This window comes from Blastomyces dermatitidis (genome assembly GCF_000003525.1).
Source record: "Blastomyces dermatitidis ER-3 genomic scaffold supercont1.2, whole genome shotgun sequence".
Classification (NCBI taxonomy): domain Eukaryota; kingdom Fungi; phylum Ascomycota; class Eurotiomycetes; order Onygenales; family Ajellomycetaceae; genus Blastomyces; species Blastomyces dermatitidis.
The window spans coordinates 1,460,137-1,482,219 of NW_025544775.1; the positions used below are offsets into that span (position 1 = coordinate 1,460,137).

The 22,083-nt window shown below is 39.7% G+C and overlaps 5 protein-coding genes across 6 annotated transcripts; 4 read left to right on the forward strand and 1 right to left on the reverse strand.

Annotated features, from left to right (window-relative positions):
- The first annotated feature begins 1,793 nt into the window (after positions 1-1,793).
- On the forward strand, positions 1,794-3,390 carry BDCG_01495 (60S ribosomal protein L12). Its single transcript, XM_045417003.1, has 5 exons — positions 1,794-1,895; positions 1,964-1,997; positions 2,083-2,203; positions 2,280-2,604; positions 2,691-3,390. Exons 1-5 carry the CDS (start codon positions 1,892-1,894, stop codon positions 2,702-2,704), a joined length of 498 nt encoding a protein of 165 aa, XP_045273939.1. The 5' UTR covers positions 1,794-1,891; the 3' UTR covers positions 2,705-3,390.
- BDCG_01497 lies at positions 3,354-7,112 on the reverse strand. 2 transcript variants are annotated; one of them, XM_045417005.1, is made up of 4 exons: positions 6,843-7,112; positions 6,167-6,706; positions 4,897-6,071; positions 3,354-4,242 (listed from the first exon to the last, which is right to left on the reverse strand). In XM_045417005.1, exons 2-3 carry the CDS (start codon positions 6,336-6,338, stop codon positions 5,515-5,517), a joined length of 729 nt encoding a protein of 242 aa, XP_045273941.1. In that variant the 5' UTR covers positions 6,339-6,706; positions 6,843-7,112; the 3' UTR covers positions 3,354-4,242; positions 4,897-5,514. The 2 variants fall into 2 exon arrangements, with proteins under 2 accessions (XP_045273941.1, XP_045279615.1); XM_045417006.1 differs by lacking the exon at positions 3,354-4,242 and having other exon boundaries at positions 4,870-6,071; positions 6,167-7,085.
- BDCG_01496 (nuclease domain-containing protein) lies at positions 3,535-4,745 on the forward strand (the record flags this gene model as incomplete). Its single annotated transcript, XM_045417004.1, has 2 exons — positions 3,535-4,204; positions 4,362-4,745. Exons 1-2 carry the CDS (start codon positions 3,677-3,679, stop codon positions 4,743-4,745), a joined length of 912 nt encoding a protein of 303 aa, XP_045273940.1. The 5' UTR covers positions 3,535-3,676.
- BDCG_01498 (DNA primase large subunit) lies at positions 6,828-9,417 on the forward strand. Its single transcript, XM_045417007.1, has 3 exons — positions 6,828-7,513; positions 7,600-8,147; positions 8,227-9,417. The coding sequence occupies exons 1-3, from the start codon at positions 7,324-7,326 to the stop codon at positions 9,001-9,003; spliced, it is 1,515 nt and encodes a 504-aa protein (XP_045273942.1). The 5' UTR covers positions 6,828-7,323; the 3' UTR covers positions 9,004-9,417.
- A 450-nt stretch (positions 9,418-9,867) lies between these two features.
- On the forward strand, positions 9,868-12,568 carry BDCG_01499 (protein transporter SEC23; the record flags this gene model as incomplete). The annotated part of the gene is made up of 6 exons (XM_045417008.1): positions 9,868-9,960; positions 10,021-10,151; positions 10,239-10,534; positions 10,635-11,107; positions 11,172-12,269; positions 12,368-12,568. 6 exons carry the CDS (start codon positions 9,868-9,870, stop codon positions 12,566-12,568), a joined length of 2,292 nt encoding a protein of 763 aa, XP_045273943.1.
- Positions 12,569-22,083: the final 9,515 nt, after the last annotated feature.

The following is a 22,083-nucleotide window of genomic DNA, read 5'->3' on the forward strand; positions in this document are numbered from 1 at the left end:
AGTCTGATTCTATGAAATTACTCAGTGAAAGACTTTATAAATAAAGTTATAAAGAGAGAGAAGTATATAAGAAATCTTACTTCTCATAGATTCTTTATCTCTATTTCTATATCTTGTATAATTAATATAGTTAGCAGCTCTTGACTATATATAACTATATAGACTGAAGTTCATAATTATTATTTATAACTTAGCTTAAATACTATTATATATTTAATCTCTATATTTTATCTTTCTATTATAAATACTTCTAGTAGTTAACAGTACATATTATATCAAGCTGCAAACATCTAGACTGACTGCTGAGATTATAAATTTCACATTTAATCTCATTTAATGTAATCTCATATATATCTTAATATGAATCTCACTGAGACTAGTTATTAAAAAAACATGCAAAGTGACTATATATGAGATCTTAAAATGAAATCATGACTTGAAAAAAATGAGAAAATGATTTCATTTAATCTCATTTAGTTTCATTCTTAGTATAAAGTTACTATTTTTAGACATTTTAAGGTTTTTTTTGAACTATTTTTAATTTTTTAAAAAGTAACACTTTTTGATAATACTCAAATAAGATTTAAAGTCATTTAAAGCAATAAAACTAATTTAAATTGAGAAGTGAAAATCATAGTCTTATTTGAAAAATGTTATAAAAGTAGATAATAAGTCTCACTGAAATAGTATAAGACTACTATTTAATGTTAAAACTATGTAATAAGATCAGTTAAATTGATAATAAGACTATTAAAAAATCTGATTCTGATCTCAGATATAGTTATATAGTTAGTCTATAAATATTTAAATAATTATCTATAAGCACTTATTCTTATATAATTATAACTTAAGAAAGTTTCTTTTTAATTTATAAGTATTTTTAAAGATTATATCTAAAGACTTAATTCAGAGATATTTATAAATAGTAAATATTTCTTATAAAAAATAGCTTGATTTTATAAGAAATACTTAAGAATATTCTTTACTAATATTAATTTATTTATAAATTCAAAGAGTTTCTCTATTATAGATATAAAAAATAATATTTTATAAGTAATTAATAAATAAGTTTTTTAAGACTTCTTTTATAAGAGTTATTTATAATTTAGATAGCTGCTTCTGAGTATCTAGATTCTATAGTAGAGTTTATAGAGATTAAAGTATATAAGTTTCTAGTTTTTTTAATTATAATAGATGATTACTGACTAACAGAGCTTGAAATATAAGAATAAGTACTTACAGATAATTATTCAGATACTTACAGCTTAATATAATATATACTAATAACTACTAGAAGTATTTACTGTAGAAAGATAAATGTAGAGATTAAATATATAATAGTATTTAAGCTGAGTTATAAATGATAGTCATGAACTCCAGTCTATATAGTTATATATAGCCAAGGGCTGCTAACTCTATTGATTACATGAGAGATAGAAATAGAGGTAAAGAATCTGCAAGAAGCGGAATTTCTTACAAATTCATGATCTCACTGATCAGTCTAACTGTGATAATGTATATCAACTGATTTCATATTTTTTAGCAGCCTCAGTGTAACTAGGGATCAATTGTGTGTTCAAATCATCAATTGCCGCTTGTATAACTGCTTTGTGATGCATGTTGTAAGTGTTTGAAGCTGGATGAAAAAATGAAGATTGGGCGGGCATTGGGTGGTTGATTACGTTATGGAACAGATGCTGGTAACTATCAGAACAAGGGTTTTGCCCTAAATTTTTTCCTAAACCGGATCGCTTAGGTACCAACAGAGCTTGTACAAAACCTTCCAGGAAATCTTTCGAGGAGCTTTCCTCTCTCTTCGTCTTCCCTCCCCCGAACCGCCCAACTATCTCGACAACCACCCAAGGCAGACTGACTACCTTTCGCACTCGCCATGCGTAAGTATCGTCCCTTGGCTGTCACAATGACATGGCGACTGGCAACTGATTTTCCATTTTGTGAGCAGCTCCCAAGCTCGACCCCAATGAGGTGAAGATCATGTAAGTTTCCATCCGCGACTCCCCATTTACCATCCAGCAACGAACTGCCTTTGCCATTGTATGTGAATTCTAAAAAAATCTATAGCCACCTGAGGACCACAGGTGGAGAGGTCGGCGCCCAATCTGCCCTTGCCCCCAAGATCGGTCCTCTCGGTCTCTCCCCAAAGAAGATCGGTGAAGATATCGCCAAGGCCACCGGCGACTGGGTACGTTTGGATCAAGAAATCCAAATCCAATGCCAAAGCCAATGGAAAACCCCAAATTGCTAATACCGCATAACAGAAAGGTCTCCGCGTCACCGTAAAACTCACCATCCAGAACCGCCAAGCACAGGTCTCTGTTGTGCCCTCTGCCTCTTCGCTGGTCATCAAGGCTCTCAAAGAGCCCCCACGTGACCGCAAGAAGGAGAAGAACATCAAGCACTCCAAGTCCATCCCCCTCGATGAGATCGTTGAGATTGCCCGTGTCATGCGCCACCGCTCCCTCGCCAAGGAGCTGAGAGGAACTGTCCTTGAGATCCTCGGAACTGCTTTCAGTGTTGGCTGCCAGGTTGACGGACGGAGCCCCAAGGATGTTAGCGATGAGGTTAAGTCTGGGGAGATTGATAGTACGTATAATTGTGCTTTTGTCCCGAACCGTTCTTCTATCTTAAGGGGTGATCTTTCTAGTACTAACGGGGATGTTTTGAAATAGTTCCTTCGGAGTAAATAAGAAAATCAAAAGAATCGTTTTTTTTTCTTTTTTGTATTAGTCAATGTCGGAATCCCGCCTTTTCCTCATTTCTTTTCGATGCATTGGCCTACGGTGTGTTGTTATACCTGTGCAGCCGGAGCCTGAAACACGAAAATAATAGTATCCGGACCAATGGCCATTGAGTTTTATGAGATATGACCCATTCATATATTTTTTTTTCTTTTTCTGGTTTTTACTCGAAAAAGAATGTCGGATATCAGTTAAGATATCCCCACAAAGCCAATATTATTTTGCCCTTTGCCCTCCCAAACTCATAGCCTTTCGCTCGCAACCTATATATCTGACTTCTTGACATCCCCTCACCTTTGCCAACACTCTGGCCCTTACCATCCTGTTTTCCGGGAAATATTACCCACGGTAAAGGCCTATTTTGGTGCAAAGAAGATAAAATATCTGACTAATTACTCACCGCGATATCTTTTTATTTGGAATTTGAGCCCTTCTTTTCCCTTTCGCGCGGGGAGGGAGGGGCTTGATTCCGTGGATATGGTGGTCCATCTTTTATGGTCTACATGTTCAATGATGCATTTCACCTGGAGTTTCCTTCTGTGCGCTGGGAGGTGAATTATGTGGCTTTTTGTTTTGTAAAGCACTACTCCGTAATTAGAGATGAATTATATATTCAAATCATCAATTCCTGCTTGTATAACTGCTTCATAGTGCATGTTGTGATGAATGAAAAGATGAAGATTGAGCGGGTGTTGGGTGGGTGTTGGGTAAGTTTAGTTTTGCCCTAGCAACGCCGAGCCCGATCTGCTATTGCTAAGACCCCAGCCCAACGCCAAGACAGCGGTGACATCAACTCCAACACAACACCAAACGGGCTTATAACGGTAGCTAGCTGGCTCTCTCTGCGACTTACTCCGTCCTCTTCCCGCTCTCTCCCGCTCACAGAGATAAGTGGCAAGAGAAGGAAATAAATCGCCATGCCATGGCTGTTCTGGTCATCCGGATCGCAGCGGCAGATGTCCAGTAATGAAAACAACACCGACAAAACCACTCCGATAGTGGGAGAAACCAATTCCTCGTCCTCCTCCACTCAATGCGCCAACTGCTCTACTCCCATCACCACCCCTCCTACAGATACCTCCAACCAAGTAAATCCCCCACACCAAACCCATCGCCCACCCGCACTAGACTGGAACGCCTCTCTCGCCACCCGCGACTGGGCCGGTGACTTCAAAGATCCCCGCAACCTCATACCCACCCTCCTTCTCACCAGTGGCATCCTATTCTGCGTGCGGATCCACCGCAAGTACCTGCGCCGCATCCCCGTCGCGACCAGCATCTCACCAACCTACTTCCATAAACGCAGTATATTCGGGCGTGTCACGAGCGTGGGTGATGGGGATAATTTCCGCTTGTTCCATACCCCGGGCGGCCGGCTGGCTGGGTGGGAATGGTTGCCGTTTCGCAAAGTGCCGACGGCGAAGAAGGAGTTGAAGGATCGGACTGTAAGAAGCTGTCTGCTTTGCGCCATGTCCTCCCCTACCTTTTGTAGCCGCCATTAGTATTATAGAAAAAAACCAATCCCACATAAAACCAATTTCCAATTTTCCCCCTCTCAGACCCCACAACTAACCACATACACCCCCCTTTTCCACCCCCCAGATCCACATCCGCCTCGCAGGGGTCGACGCCCCCGAGCTCCCTCACTTCGGCCGCCCAGCCCAACCCTACTCCGACGCCGCCCACACCTGGCTAACAACCTACCTCCTCAACCGGCGCGTGCGCGCCTACGTCTACCGGCAGGACCAATACGGCCGCGTCGTCGCCACCGTGTACGTGCGCCGGTGGCCATTCCCCTTCATCCGGCGCGATGTGGGCTTGCAGATGCTACGCGCGGGGCTAGCGCCGGTTAATGAGGCGAAGACCGGGGTGGATTTTGGCGGCGAGGGGACAGGGAGAAGATTACCGCCGCGGGGAGGAAAGGGCGAAGAGCCTCCGGAGGGGGATTTGGAAGGGGAAGGGGGTTTTAGGGGGGGAGAGTCCTAGGGAGTATAAAACCCGGATGACGGGGTTGGAGGCGGAGAGGGGGGCACCCCCTCCGCCCGGCGGTGGTGGTGGTGGTGGGGGGGGGGGGGGCAATGGGGGCGGGAAAACGTTAGATGGGTAAGGAGGGAAGTAGATATCATCACTTTTTTACCTTTCATATTCGGTTGGTTACGAGCGTTTGGGATTACGTTGTGAGATGTGTTATATCTATCTGCTGGATATGTTCTGTTTTCCTACGTCAGCAGGCTGGAGTTTCGTGTCGTTATTCATCATGGCTTTCGTTGCGGGTTTATTTTGTTTTTATTTTCATGCTTCTTTTCCGTTGTTAGCGATTTATTGCCATCATGGTTTTACCTCAGCATTATTCTACAATCGTACTCTGTATGTAGTTTTATGAAAAGAGATACCAGAGATTGATGTCCCTAGGCGAGTTTTAAACAAGGACGATTGAACACCTATGATCACTCCATATCAATGCTTAGGTGGTTACGGATAATGTACATGTAGTAGTGTACAATACAGCTATGAAACTGCTGATGTAAGGATAGTGTCTGGGGATTATGAAAGTCCAGAGAGAGAGAGTTCCAATAGAAAACCGAGGGGGTTGTGTGGAAGCATGGGAAAAGAAAACGATCGAACGCTCCCAAGAGCGAGTAAGGATTAAACAAATATATCCGACCAATGAAAAGGAAAAAGAATGTTAAAACAAAAAATCCAACCAAGAAAAAGTACAGAATCTAAGGACCAAGGAAATATACATAGATATACCTTAAGAAAACCTTCGCTCAATCTCCGCGAACAATTTTGGACTAATCTCATTGCTAGTCTCCCCCTCCACGCGCCACAGACACCCGCGCCGCTCATAATGCTCCAACAGCGGCCGGCTCGTCTCCTCAAACTTCCTCAGCCGCTGCTTCCAGGTCTCAATCGAATCATCCTCCCTCTGCACCAGCGGCTCGCCCGTCACATCGTCCTTGCCTGGTTCCTTGGGCGCGTTGAATTGGGTGTTGTACACTCTGCCGGATGGGGGGTGGACCCAGCGGGAAGTAATGCGGGAGATTATGATGGCGGGGGGTGTGAGGAGGTGGACGACTAGATTTATGGGGATGAGGGAGTCGAGGGATGAAGCTTGGGCTGCGGTGCGGGGGAAGCCGTCGAGAATGAAGGAAGCAGTAGGGTTTAGGGTTGGGGCCGCCCTGGTGGCATTGGCGGCAGGAGGAGCAGTGGTGAGCCATCCCTTTGAAGTGAGTTCGGAGGAGATGAGGTCGAGAATGACGTTATCTGGTACAAGGTTGCCGGCAAGAATGGTGGATTCCGCTTTGAGGCCTGGTTTTTTCCCCCTTGGTGGTTAGATTAAATGCCTAATGTACTACAAGTAAATAGAGAAAAGTGGGGCGATATGGTCCCAAGGAAAAACTAACCTAGTGGTGTCTTGCTGCGTACATTTTCTCGAAGAAGGTCCCCGGAGCTGATAGATGCGAGCTGGGGGTACCTCTTAATCAATCGTTCAGTCTGGGTTCCCTTTCCAACGCCGGGGGCTCCAACGAGGATAATGCGGGCTGCTTTTTTCAGCTGCCTTGTCGCTTGGGACATAATTTCCTCCAAGGGCAGATGAATGTACAAGCTAATTGAAATTTGGCTGAGAGTCAAGACACAGGGATGGAGGACGACTTCCCAATATTCAGGTGGAGGTCGGGTACAGAGTAGTTAGGGAGGGAAGAGAGAGTGAAAGAGGGGGGAACAAGGAAAGACGAGTATCTAAATCATCCTGCGGGATAATAAAAGAGAAGTAATAAGAATAGCAACAAAGCGCAGTAGCATACATTGGGAAAAGTGCAGCTTTTATACCTAGGTATATGTTGAATATCTCAAGAGATCTCCAGGGCGGCGGCAATGGCGCTGGCTGTGCCTGGCAAATATATATGAATTGGCCCCGAGATTCGCAGCTGTCCCGGCGGTGGCTTCGGTGAGTTGAAGGGCGATCAGGCAAGAAAGTGATTAGTCAGCAGGCGTGACCAATCGGGAGTTTTAGTTGGGGAAGCAAAACGCCGAGGGTCGCCCCTCGGAAGCTGAGATTTGACGGCGGGATGTACGTACAGCGTAACAAGCAAACAAACAAGAGTACGGAATTGTGCAACGCGCGTGAGCGTTATTTGGGGATCATATTGCTGCTCGGTTTGAAGAATGGTATGTTGGCAGATATTGGGTGATTTAGGGGCATCACATTCACATGGGGAGAGAACCCCCATCCAACAACACGCTCCATTCAGTGGATAATTCCTGCAATGAAGAGTGTGCTGTGCTGTGATAATAATGGTGGGGTCTCTTATCAAAGTTTTCATTGATGGAAACAACACAGAATCTCGGTTCGATTTATTCGCCAATTCGCTAAAATGGATGTGGTCTGTATCACCTGATCAATCAAGTTTCGCGCCTTGTCGCGTCGCTGGCACCATAAAGCCTTGCATGTGGACGCGTCGAAACATCACTAAATGGTGCGTCTCTCCGCAACTCGCTGCGGCCGCCAGATCTCACGACTACAACTACAGACTGCTATTTACCATATATCACAACCAGCATGATTCAGTACGATAGATCTCGCATGGACCCTAAACGTCGGGCTCCAATTGACTATAAAAAGAAGCAGTTCGCAGCTCCAACATACAGGGAGCACGATTATGCCCACCGCCTCAATTTCTATGAAATCCCCCCAACTCAAGAAATCACTCTCGAGCAATTTGAACAATGGGCTATTGATAGGTTAAGAGGTAAGTTTATGATAAGTTCTTGTTTATTAAACATTATATTTCACGAACCCTTTTTGTGTGCAGGTTCTAACCCCTCCAAACACTAGTCCTCGCTGAGCTGGAAGCATGTTCCTATAGAAACAAAACCCCCGCCGAAACCGCCGCCCATATTACCCCTCTCCTCAACAAATTCCTCCCTCTCTCAGCCAATACGTCCTCTAGCACGGGTGTTGACCAACGCCTACGAAATGAACGACAAAAGGACCATTACTCCCACTTCATCCTGCGTCTCGCATTCTCCTCAACAGAGGATCTGAGACGTCGCTTTGCCCGCCTCGAAACCATGCTTTTTAAGTTCCGCTTCCAAATGGACGACTCCAAAGAGAGACGTGCGTTCATCGAGAGTCTCAATTTCAATTGGGATATGGTTTCGGATGAGGAAAAGCATCAACTTGGGGATAGCTTGCTAGCATGCACGTATGGTGTCAGGCGTCTTGAGGATGAGAGCTGGTTTAAGGTGGACTGGGAGAGGGTGCCAGAGCTGGTTGAGCGGAGGGGGGTGTTTATGAAGAAGGGTAAGGCCTATGTGCCCGTGCGAGAGCAGCTTAGTATGATTCTAGCGGAATTTACGGCACGGCTAGAGAAGGCCCTTGAGGTAAGTGATAAATATCATGAAACTCTTCTCTTCCCTCCAAGGCAGTAGTAGCCATGCGATTTATTAACCATCTACCTAGTTTACAAGCCGAGCGTTGCCCCGGCTAGATGAGGACGATCGCCTGACGCCCATTCTAGATCATCTCTCGAAAAATTTCGGCACCTCTGATTCCAGCTACGCCGAGGGTGAGGGCTCCGTGCCTGGAGCGCCGATTACAGCGGCATCCATTGATGCTCTATCCCAACACTTTCCACCTTGCATGCGTAATCTACACATGCAGCTACGCAAAAATTCTCACCTAAAGCATTTTGGCCGATTGCAGTACACCCTTTTCCTAAAGGGCATCGGCCTGTCACTCCAGGACGCGCTGATATTCTGGCGACAATCCTTCAAGATATTCACTGATGACGAGTTCAGCTCCAAGTATAAGTACAATGTCCGCCACGCGTACGGTGACGTGGGAGGGGATGTCAACCGCAGGGGTCGTGGATATCCACCTTACTCCTGCCAGAAGATTCTCACAGATAATTCACCAGGCGCCGGCCAAACACACGGCTGTCCCTACCGGCATTTCTCCGTCGAGAACCTCATTAGCTTACTCCAAGCGACGGGCGTTAACGATAAGGAAGTTCTGCGTGGGGTGCGGGAGGACGTGGGCAAGACTCGCTATCACCTTGCATGTAATCGTGTGTTTGAGTGGGTGCATAGAGCGGAGATTAAACAGGTGCGCGATGAGGGGAGTTGGAGCCAGACCGATCTTGATACGATTGTTCATCCCAACACGTATTTCAAGCGTAGTTATCTGCTGAAGAATTTGGGGAAGATTGCGAAGGCAGATGTGGAGATGACGTTGTGATTTTGGCGGCTTGGAAACCCCGCCTGGGAGAAACGGTATACACAATTTCGTAATTCATCATTATGACTGGCGTTGGAATGATCGTATTTCTGGGGCGTTTCTTCATTATGAAAGTATTAATGTACCCACGAGCAGATTTTCTTATCTTTTTCTCAATGACTAAATTGGTATTTTTAATTTTTTCAAAACACAACTCGAAGCTTAAGTGTAGCATCTTCATTCCCAAGGAGCATTAAGGTAGAAAGAGAAAAATACATAACTACCTAGGTATCAGTCAAATGAAGAATATGTTACCGCTGCTGATTCCCGATTCATCCTAAAGCATCAGAATGAGCTCTCAAAGACAGGTGCCCAGCCATGGGTAAAAAATAAATTAATATTTAATCGCTCTCCGCACGACGCGAAAACAGCAACATCATTGAGAATGACAGAAGCTGGCATAAGTAATGTGTATTTTATTAGAGTCGGCGTGGTTGTTTATGAAAGAGAAAAAAAGGAAGGGAGGAAAAAAATGCGTTGCAAGGGCCTATTTATACCGGAAATTTTCGCTAGTTGGAATTCATGAGGGTACTACGGTAGACTGCACGGACCAACAATACTGCAACCTGGCTTCAACTGCGCAACTCCACACAAAGCTTGTTCTCTTGTTGCCCACCGACATAATACCTCCCCTCCTCTTCTCTCCTCCGTGCTCCTGTTCTTCTGGTCATCATCTGTGGCGATTATGCTCGGGGCCAGAGTCTTCTGAACATTGGCTGTTACCACGCTCCAGACTACGCACTCCGCCCCGCCGCTGTGTTGTTCCGCTCCCCTCCTCCAAGTTGACGACCCCCTATCAGAATATCTCCGGGCCACATCACAGCCATGGACTACGAGGCATTGAAGGATCAGTGGAGTGATGTCGAGGATCGCGACGGAATTAGACTCAGTTGGAATACATTCCCAAGCACGCGCATGGTTTGTTGATGACCTCCCCTATTGCTTAGTTTCAGCTGCTGATATTTACTATACAAACAGGAGGCGTCCCGTCTCGTAGTACCTATTGGAGCAATTTACACACCTTTGAAAGAGAAACCCGAATCTCCTCTGCTCCAATATGAACCGGTCACTTGCAAGCAGCCATGTAGAGCTGTTCTTAATCCATTCGCGTAATTTCTCACTCACTGCCCAGCGTTTGAACGATGATCTTCATATCAGAATTGCAATAGGAGCACGGGACTGACATAGATATGCAGCAACGTTGATATCCGTGCTCGTATCTGGATATGCCCTTTCTGTCTCCAACGGAACCCGCTCCCCCAGCACTACAAAGACATAACGGAAAATGCAATCCCCCCTGAACTTCATCCGCAAAGCACGACAATCGAGTACCAGCTCGCACGTCCAGCTCCGGCCCCTCCCATTTTCCTCTTTGTGGTTGATACCTGCCAGGAGGAAGATAGCTTGAAAGCTGTGAAAGATTCCCTTGTCATGAGCCTTTCCCTCTTTACCACCAAACGCATTGGTTGGGCTAATTACTTATGGCACAATGGTTCGAACACCTCGACCTCTATCTCCCTCTCTAATGAGCTTATATATCCGCAAACGTCGAGATTGCAGCTGACTAACTCAAAAACACATGCAGGCTCAAGTCCATGAGATCGGCTACACCGAATGCGCCAAGTCATATGTATTCAGGGGAAGCAAAGACTATGCTGCCAAACAGGTTCAGGAGATGCTTGGTCTCCTCGCTCCAGGTCTCCGTCCAAATGTGCCACAACAGCTTGGCCGCCCCAGTGCCCCTATGTCCCCAGCCGCAAGATTTCTCCTACCAGTGCAACAGGCCGATTTCCAGATTACGAATGTTCTTGAGCAATTGCAGCGGGACCCATGGCCAGTTGCTAACGATAGGCGCCCATTGCGATGTACGGGTGTTGCGCTGAGTGTAGCGGTAGGGTTGATGGAAACATCATTCCAGGGTGCTGGTGGTCGCATTATACTTTTCACTAGCGGCCCTGCTACTGAGGGTCCGGGTCTTGTCGTTGGACCTCAGCTTAAAGAGCCAATGCGATCCCATCATGATATTGACCGTGATAATATTAAGTATTACAAGAAAGCTGTGAAGGTAAAACCTTTTTCTGGCATTTCTCTTTTCTTGCACGGTTATAGACTAACATCTTCTTTTATAGTTCTATGAAAATCTCGCTAAGCGCGTCTCTCATAATGGCCACATTGTCGATATCTTCGCTGGCTGCCTGGACCAAGTCGGTCTTCTTGAAATGAAGGGCTTGGTGAATTCAACAGGTGGCCATATGGTATTAACCGATAGCTTTACATCCTCACAATTCAAGCAGTCATTCGTCAGAGTGTTTGATAAAGATCAAAACGATAACCTTCTCATGGGCTTCAATGCCTCGCTGGAAGTGCTCACCACCAAGGAGTTGAAGGTTACTGGCCTTATTGGCCATGCTGTTTCGTTGAACAAGAAATCCAACTCAGTTGGAGAAACTGAGTGTGGTATTGGCAATACCTGCTCTTGGAAAATGTGTGGCATCGACCCCACTGCCAGTTACGGGATTTACTTCGAAATCGCCAATCAGGGAGGGCCGGCTCCAATGCAACAGAGCCCTCATAGAGCCATGATGCAGTTTTTGACATATTATCAACATTCGTCTGGACAGTACCATCTTCGAGTAACCACAGTTGCGAGAACGCTCAGCAGCCCTGCGGGTGACGCTGCGCTAGCTCAATCTTTCGACCAAGAGGCTGCTGCAGTGCTCATGTCTCGCATTGCAGTTTTCAAATCCGAAGTAGATGACGGCCCTGACGTGCTGAGATGGGTTGACAGAATGCTCATCAGACTCTGCTCTCGTTTCGCGGACTACAGGAAGGATGACCCCACCTCCTTCCGGCTGGAGAAGAACTTCACTCTCTATCCGCAATTTATGTTCCATCTGCGCCGAAGCCAGTTTTTGCAAGTTTTTAACAACTCGCCGGACGAGACTGCCTTCTACAGACACGTTCTCAATCATGAGGATGTTGGCAATTCGCTCGTCATGATCCAACCTACACTTGATTCGTACTCCCTTGAGCACGAAGGCAGTCAACCAGTGTTGCTTGATTCTGCTTCCATTCAGCCCACCCACATCCTTTTACTCGATACGTTTTTCCACATCTTAATTTTCCATGGTGAAACTATGGCAGCGTGGCGGAAGGCGGGCTATCAGGACCAAGAAGGCTATGAGAATTTTAAGGCTATTCTTGACCAGCCCAAGGAAGATGCGAGAGTATGAATTAACCCATTTCTGTTTTTCCCCCTTATTATCTCTGTAACTTGGGCGTGTTGGCGAAGCAGCAGCATCTAACCTCGTGTGTTGCCCTATAGGAACTTATCCAAGATCGATTCCCGCTGCCTCGTTTCATTATTTGCGATGCAGGAGGTTCTCAGGCACGTTTCTTGCTCTCCAAACTTAACCCGTCGGCCACCCACTCGACTGGTGGCTACGGTGTAGTGGCTCAGTCTGCACAAACTATCTTTACAGATGATGTTTCCCTACAGACATTCATGGACCATCTTATGAAGTAAGTTCAGCCCCAAACTTTCTCTCCGTGATGTAATTATATTATAATCCACGATGATTAGACGGGGATGCTAACCGAATCATCAGGTTGGCCGTTTCTGGTACAAGTTAAGTAAAAGAACTGGCTGCAAGAATTCTACTAGTTCAGTGGTAATTTCATAATAGAATGAATAATTTTTATAACTTGACTGTAATGCATATTTCTTTAGTAAGAGCTATTATTTCCTCCTTTTTTATATTTATTATACAAGGCTTCTTATTCTTGTGATTCAAAGGTTGCTTAAGCCAGCGTACGATTACAGGCGTACACCGGCTTCTTATATTGTAATCTCGTACACTAAATTAATTAGCGTACACTATGGCCTCTTTACACTCATACGCGTATGCTAGTAGTTTGGAAGCAGCTGTGTACACTAGTAGTTTGGAAGCGGCCGCGTTATTATCTGACAGTCATATGTTCTTCTGAACCACATCCTCCCTCACCAGATTCAGTCACACCCATGTGACCATGTCATACACTCTAGCTTCATGTGGATTAGCTTGCCACTAGCATTTTATGATCATGTGATCTATTCCTGATTCAGCTAGTATTCTGTGTACATTCTCACAAAGAAACTTTCACTATATTATATCACTTATTCACTAACTTTTCTCATTCTTCAATCATCATCTTCATTATTATCATCATTAAATATCATCATCTCATTCAAGATTTCTATTTCTTCTTCTGTTCAACTCTTTTTATCTGTTTATCTATTACATTGTACATGTTTCTGACAATGACTCTCTATTCTCATAACAAGTATTATTGTAGTGTCTATATCAGACAGTTTATTAGCAGTAAGTGTAATATATTGTGAAATATAATCAGAACTTGTTTATCTTCTAACAATTGCTAGAATAATGTATTATTATGAATAATGACACATCTTCTTCATTTTCTTATACACTCTTAACTGTTTCTCTTCTTAGTGAGTTTCTGATTATGTTTTCTGACATGATTTTATATAAACACAGATGCTGATATGTTGTTTTTATTCATATAGAATCTTCATATGTTAACAGATCTGCATCTGTCAATGATAGTGAACTCAGTGTTGAATTATTAATTGAGAACTTGAAGAATATGATAATGAAGAAATTATCTATACTATATATAACTGAGTCTTCTGCATCTCTCTCTGCTCTCTCTGTTTCTTTCTCTGTCACTCTCTCTCAATCTTCTATATCTGTCTCTGTGTCTGATTTCTCTTCTGCTACCTCTATTTCTGCAATTCTCACTTCTACTACTTCTGGTTTTATTATCTCTGCTTTTGTTATCAGCTCTTTCTATTTTAAGAAGATGTTGTATAGACTTAATAAATCATCTCTCTCAGTGTGTACACTCTCACTCTTCTTGCTGACTCTCAGAATAATTTATTGTATAAAGATAGTGTATAATATAACTATCTGAAGTTCAGTCACAGACACTGATTATTACATTTATTTTAAATATTCATGATGAGATAATCATCTATTCATCTCAGAGAATCACCTCTTCTCTTAACAATGTTGAGATTATAAGTCTTTTTCTTTTTTTATCTTTTCTTTCTAATACTGATTTTTCTATTCTTAGAGAAAATTGTTATGAGTTTCACTGTGTATAAAGTTGTGATATTCACAGATATCAAGAAGCTTTTCACAATTATAAAGTTCAATATTATAGAGATATCTGCTCTGATGAATTTCTTCAGAATAATAGATCTATATCAATCTATTCTCTAATATCTGTTGTCTGACTTCATGATGCAGGTGAAAAATATCTGTGTTTTCAGAAACAGAAACATGAATATCATACTCTTTTACACCTGTGAGTGTGAGGCTTGTACACCTTGTCTGAGATGTCATTGTGAAAATGAGCTGTTTGCACACTGTGTTCTGCTTTCTGTATTTCTCTGTGTCTCTCTCTCTCTTTCTGAGAAGTCTCATATGTGTTGTAATTATACATACAATTCTAAGATCAGTGAGTGTTTGTTTGATAATTGTTATCTCTGTTTTTATAGTTTTATACACTAATAATAGTTCTTAGTTACTTCAGTATCAGAGATTATTTTAATTGAAGATGATAATGTCACTGAGACTACTCTCTTTCACTCTTAAGCTTCTTCTGTCACTTTCTCTCCCTTCTCTGCAGAGAAGATTGTGTGCATATCAGATTGTAAGTGTTCAGCTCTGAGTAACTTCTGTTATTTATTCAGTTCTACATCTCTCTCTTTCATTTCTTCTGCCTTTACTTCTTCTGTCCTGGCTTCTGATTCTGCAGGTCCCACACTCTTCTTCAATTTCTCTATACATATGTGTACACATTTCTATATTGACATTCCAGTCAATCTTGTGATAAATGACATTAATGTTGTATGCAGAGTGATAGAGAAATTGAAGATATACACAGTGTTATTGTGAGAGCAGCTTGCAGCTCTTAAATCTCTTATGAATCTCAAGTTTTGAGATTTTCTTTGTTTTTGATGTTTTTCAGGTGGTGTGGCATTGGAAATAGATTAAATGTGTGACATATGAAAATGAATGAGATATATATGATAATATTTGTCTTTTTATGACTGACTCTTACAGTTGATGATTAATTCATTATCTCTTTTCTTTTTCTTACACTTTTTCTTTATCTGCTAGTTACTACTCTTATGCAATCTCTATATAATATAGTATTCAGTGACTAGGTTCAGCAGCTTTCATCTTTGTAATTCTGTCTCATGCATTATACTGTCTCTCTTCACTCACTCAGATCACTACAGTGAACAGCTCATTGAAACTAATCTTGTCTGATCTCTGAGTGTTCTCAGAGGTTGAGATGACTTGATTTCATGCATTTACAGATGTTTCAGATAGTTCATTCTCTGTGATCTCTGTGATTGAACTGATATAAACAGTTAAATTCAACTCTGAATTTCTTTTTCTTCTGTGATCTGATCTATATATAAGTCTGCTGCTTTGAGACTGCTCTTTACTGTGTTATATCTGCTGTCTGCAGCATGTTATTATACAATCAGCTACAGTCTCATCACTTATTGAAGTGTGGTATTTATCTGATTTCTTCATTTCTTCTCATTCTTTTCTTGTAATTATGAAAAGATCAGAATAAGTGAGATCATCTGATTCATAAGTGTCTATGATTTCTCTTACTTTGTGAGACTTTTCAATTATAAGTTTCTTCTTTTTCAACACTGATGATAGTGCTGTGAATAATTATAATTCACTCAGGTCTTATATCTTTGCTTTTATAAGTTATAAACTGTTGATTAAGTTGTGTAAGATCTGTTTCTCTGATTCTTTCAATGCATACATTCTCAGAGAATGTGATTTAAGTATTTTATATGACTCAAATCATCTAGATTGAAACTTCTCAGAATTCTCATTATGTACAAGAACTCATGTTCTCATCTTGAGACTTGATTCCTTAATAAGTGAGTCTCATATTCTTTTCAATTGAATTGCTCAGTTCAGAAGTAACTTATTAGCTTTTACATGTGCATGACTGATCTCTTTCAATCTTGATTTCATGTCTGTAACTGTTGTGTCTGTGACTGCTGTGTCTGTAACTGCTGTTTTCTTCTTCATCTTTTCTGAAGCATTCTCTGAGATGCGTGGATGCAATTCATACAACAGGTAGAATGATGAATGCTTGAAGACTGCATGCTGTTGAATCCGCGTGACTAATAGCACCTGACTGAGATATTCATCTTATAATCTCATAGGCTTACTCACTAGATATTTTGTCAGTATGTTGCTCAAGATTCTATTCAAGTGTTTCATCTTCTCATTCATCTGTGAATGATATGGCATTGTTCTATGATGTCTTGTCTGTAACTGACTCATGAAATGCCTTACTACTTCTTCTACAAGATTCATATTATTATCAGTTAGAATCTCACACAGTATTTCATAGTTGATATAGATCTCATTATGTAGAAACTTTGTCATCATCTTCTCTATTATCTCTGAAACTGCTTTCATGACTGACCAGTCAGTAGTGTAGTTAATAGCAGTAATTATTCATTAATTTTCATTTAGTGTTTGCAGTAATATGTCTATGAGGTTCACTCTTCATCATTTGAATAATTGTATCATACACTTTATCTGATGTTGCACTTTCTCATGTTCTAATCCTTTCTTAGATTCTTTCATAACCTGATAATTCAGGCACTTGTGAGTGTACATCTGAATGTTCTCAGCTATACTTGATCAGTACACTCTTGATTCAAGTACACTTATGAGTTCAGGGCTTTCTAAGTGACTGAATTCCTTGTACATATGAGTCATTAAGTTGTGTTGAAATAAAGATTTTAGATAGAGAGCTTCTGCATATTCTAGATTGTGATAAAGCACAATGTTATTTTTCAATTTTCTCAGCTTGAAGTTCAGAAGCATCTCTTCTACTACTTTTGCAAGACACTTATCATTCAATATCTTGTCATTCTTCAAGTGAGAGATCATGATATTCACTCATTCTAATTCCTTGCATTTTCTCAGTGTGTTTAACATGAACATCTCTTGTGCCTGATTTGCAGAACTCTCACTCATGAAATTAAGTCTGTAACTGATTGTGTCAGGCATCACTGTATCTGATCTCTTTCAGTATTTAATATGAAGATTGTACACTTGAAACTCTGAGATTCAACATGCTAAGTATTTGAAAGGTTTTATTATTGATTATAGATAGATGAGGCTTTCATGATTCATGATTATCATTGTCATATGTCTGTTGTTGATATATCTATTTCATAACACCAGTATATGCTTGATTGCTAGCAATTTCTTTTCATACACTGAGTAATTGAGCTCAGTGCCTGATAGTTTCCTATCATTGTATGTCACTAGATGCAGCTTGCTGTTCTTACTCATCTGTAGAAGAGTGCCTCTGATAGCTCATTCAGATGCATCTGTCTCAATGTAGAAAGGTTTATCATAATCTGATTGAATAAGTACTGAGAATGTTGTTACATGTTCTCTCAGTGTAAGAAAAGCCTCTTCACACACAGTATTTCAGATGATTGAATAAAACTTCTTCTTTCACAGATTCACATCTGTTTCTCTTAAGAGATTTGAGAGTGATGCAGATATTCATGTGAAATCCTTGATGAATCTGTGATAGTATGAGATTAACTTAAGAAACTATTATATATAATGTATATTTCTCAGCTGCAGTTAATTCACTATAACATTCAATTTCTCTGAGATGAGATGTATACAGTCATCATTCACTACATGTTCTATAAACTTCAACTCTTTCATTTTAAACACACACTTGATTGATTTGATATAGAGCTTATACTCTGTCAGAGTTATAAGCACTTTATTGAGATGCTTCAGATATTCATTATATAAGTTTAAAAAGACTAGAATGTCATTGAGATATATAAGATATAAGATTTCATTCTGTTTATAAAGAATTGTATTCATCATTATTTAGAAGATGATAAGTGCATTTATCAGATTAAATAACATTATCAGGAATTTGAACTTCTCTCATTGTGTATTAAATGCAGTTCACAGAACTAACAGTTCATCTATACAGATCTATCAGTATTCTGAGAGAAGATTAATCTTTAATAGATATCAGGCATTTCTGACTGTATTCAACTGTTGTTGAATTCATAACAGTGAATATTCATTCTTGATTGTAAGCTTATTAAGTGTTTGATAATTGATACACATCTGTCACTCTTCACCTGTCTTTTTCATGAATAGAACTGGAAAGCTTCACACACTTGATGAGAGTTGTATAAGATCATGTTCTAGAAGATTGATAATCTGATGCTTCTATTCTTCAAGATGCATTTGTGACAGAAGATACACATTCTGATTGACTGGTTTTGCATCCCCTGTGTCAATCTCATGTATGAATCCTTGTTTCAGCAGCAATTTCAGTGAAAGATCTGTTTGAAAGATCTTCTCATGCTTCTTCAGAAGCTTCTTCATACACTTATTCTTCTGTATATTCTTTATCTTGGTTTTCTTCACTTTCAGATCCTGTATGACATACAGAATGCTTTTGAATGAGGTCTTGTGAATCATTCTCTTTGCTTGTTAATGTGTAAGCAGATTTAATCCTTCTATATCAGAGATGTGAAATGTTCTTCTCATATCAGTTGATAGAATTGTATGAATCATTTTCTTTCTATCAGTCAACTGCATATGACATGTACATCATTGAATCTGTGAATTGAATCTTTGAAATCAATTGAGTCTGAGAACAAGGTTGTATTTCATGTTCTGCAGCTCTCACACTCAAATATAGCAAGATCATTCTCTGAAGTGCAAGAGAACTCTTACTTTTGCAGGTGATATCAGATATCAGTTATCAGATAATCTTATATATCAGAGATTCTTCACTCAGCAGACCTCTTTCAATCTTCAGATTATATAATCATCAATATATTATATAGAAGCTTCTGTGTTCACTAACACTTTTACAGCCATCTCTCAATTCTTACTCAAGTGCCCTCTATACATTAACATTTCAGGTCTCAAGACATTGAGATGAGTGTTCACTTCATTCTCACTCACATCTCATTCAGAAGCCTGCTTCTTCTTTATATTCACAGAATTCAGAGAGTTATCTAACACAGACATCTCTTTCACTTTAAAGACTTTTCATAGAATATCAGTGAGTGTCTCTGAGCTTACTAATTCTGCTAGTTTTTTAACTTTCTTACTTCTCTTAACTGTGTATGCTGAGTGCAATCTTTTACATCATGATTTTGATGTCTGCAGTTGAAGCAAGCTCAATACTCATGATATCAAGATTTTCACTCAGAGAATTCCTTTTTCAGAGAATTCAGCACTTTAGTGATAGCATTCAGATCTAGATTTATTGTGTCTGAGTGTGTGACTTGTGTCATAGAAGTCTGATTACTCATTCTCTGCTGAGATATACTCAATTACAGTATTTTCTGTTGTAATTGACTTACTTATTTCTGTACAATGAGAATATTATATGCTTTCTTCACTGTGTCTGACTGTAAGATTAAGTATTTTCATTTCACTCTCAACTCAGATGTAAGATCATGAATGAAGATCTGTAAATAGAAAGATATTGAAAGCTCTTCATTCAACATAAGATAGTGTAAGCTGAAGTGTGTGAAGTATAATATAAGATCACTCACTTATCTACACTCAGTGAAGTGTTCATAACACTTGTCTCATACATTCACTTTCTCAAAGTTATGCAAGATTCACTTAGAAAACTCATTTCATATTTATAAGAATGAATATTGCTTCAGATCTGTAAGATTTATCTTTTCATCAGTCATTTATAATAACTTTACTTTTTTATATAGAAACACAGCAGATCTTAAGACTTGTTGAAATTCTATTAACTATCTGTCTGTGAGTTCATATTCAATCTGATAATATGATTGCATCTGACTTAGTCAGCTGATTACAGCATTATTTTTTCAGTCACTATTAAAGCTTAATGACTCTGACAGATCTCTCAGCTTGATGTATCTTATGCTCAGATTCTTATTCTGCACAGCAGTCTTCAATGATGTGTATGCTTCTGAAGAGATTGTGAATAATTATGATAAGATCTTCAGATTCAGTATAGTTATCTATCTGTGTAAATATTCAATCTTCTGCTGCAGATCTAAGATCTGGTTTTCTCTATTCTTATTGATGATGATAATTATGTCAGTGAAGCTCTTCATAGTGAATACTTAATCTGCAGTGAATGCTAATTATTGTTTAGTTTCTGCCTCAGTCTGTCACTGTATACACAAGATCTTGATTTTGTTTAGAATTCTTGTACATGTATAAAGCTTTGATTTCAGTTCAGTGATCTCAGTTATTTTTCTTACTATTTTGAGTAAACTCTCTGAGAGGTTCTGCATATCTTTCAGTTCAGATAGCAGAGAAGAGTATTATTTATATCAGCTAGAGAAGGTATTCATTTCAGTGATTTCTCATTGATTATACAATATCTATTGTTATATCACTATGTTATTATATCAGTATATCATTCTATCACTATATTGTTATATTGCTATATTGTTATATAATTTCTGTTATCATTGTACAACTTCAGTGATGATCATTTCTCTCTTTTTATTCTTCTTTTGAGTAGGGAGTGAACTTCTTTGAATCTGATTCATCACTTTCATTCTCTTTCTCATATCTCATCTGTTTATGTCTTATACATGGCATTCACCTGAGTGTGAAGTTTTTCTTCAATAAGCAAAGCAGTATCAATCAGATGCTCTTCTACTCATCACTCTTCATACACTATCTTTTGAGACATTTCTAGAACCACACTGGCATGATAACTATGAATCACTTCATAGATAGAATTATCACACTCTGAAGAAGTCTGTGCTTCTCACTGGTTTTTTAGACATGCTATCAGATGTGATTCAAAGGTTGCTTAAGCCAGTGTATGATTACAGGCATATGCCGGCTTCTTATATTGTAATCTCATACACTAAATTAATTAGTGTACACTATGGCCCCTTTACACTCGTACGCGTACACTAGTAGTTCGGAAGCGGCCGTGTACACTAGTAGTTCGGAAGTGGCCGCGTTATTATCCGACGGTCATACGTTCTTCCGAACCACATTCTCATTGATATTTAATCAAATTTTCACTGAGACTTGTTATTGAAAAAATATGAAAAGTAAGTGATCTTAAATTAAAAATAATGAAAAATAATTATTTATTGAAAATTACAGAATTTAAAACTATAAAATATATTCAGTTATATTTTAAATTATTATTAATAATAGAATTATTAATAAGATAATATAAGTAAATATAGAATAGTTAAAAGTTATATTAATAAAAATCTTTTATAAAAAGTTTAATATAATATTTTAGAAAAATTAATATTATATATATTTAACTTGTTAATTAAGCTGCTACTGGCTCAGTGACGTAGTGATTAACTATGCTATTATGAAGTCTCAATTAACGGCCTTTTCCCTGGAGAATGAATGTTAAGAGAGAGTAGGTTTGAACTCTGCAAGAGCTATCTTAATCACAGCTTTCACTGTTAAGTTATAAAACAGTATCAGAGATCTCTGAATGCACTATAGTAAATTATTATCAAGCTTAAGATATTCATTCTGAGAATTCTCAGACATTAATTCTCACTAATCTTAGAGTTAACAGTCTCTCAGATACTTTAAGTTAAATTAGTACTAGAGTAATTGAGATCTAGAGTGTCTGTAGAATAGTAAATTATTATTAAGCTTAACTGATCAGATTTTATTTCTCTTACTTTAGACACTCACTTCTGAGAAATGAGATTTAAAAACTATTTAATTAGAATACTCTAAGTCTAGTAAGAATCTAGATGAGATAAGATCTAAATACTCTTAATAAATAATTAGTATAAGCAAGACTGTGACAGTTAATTAATAAGCTGAAATACTGAGATTAACAGCTGAAAGATTAGAGACTTAACTAGAATTGAATAGCTCTGATATTATTCTTAGTGAGAATCTTACTTATAAGTAAGCTAGTTATAGA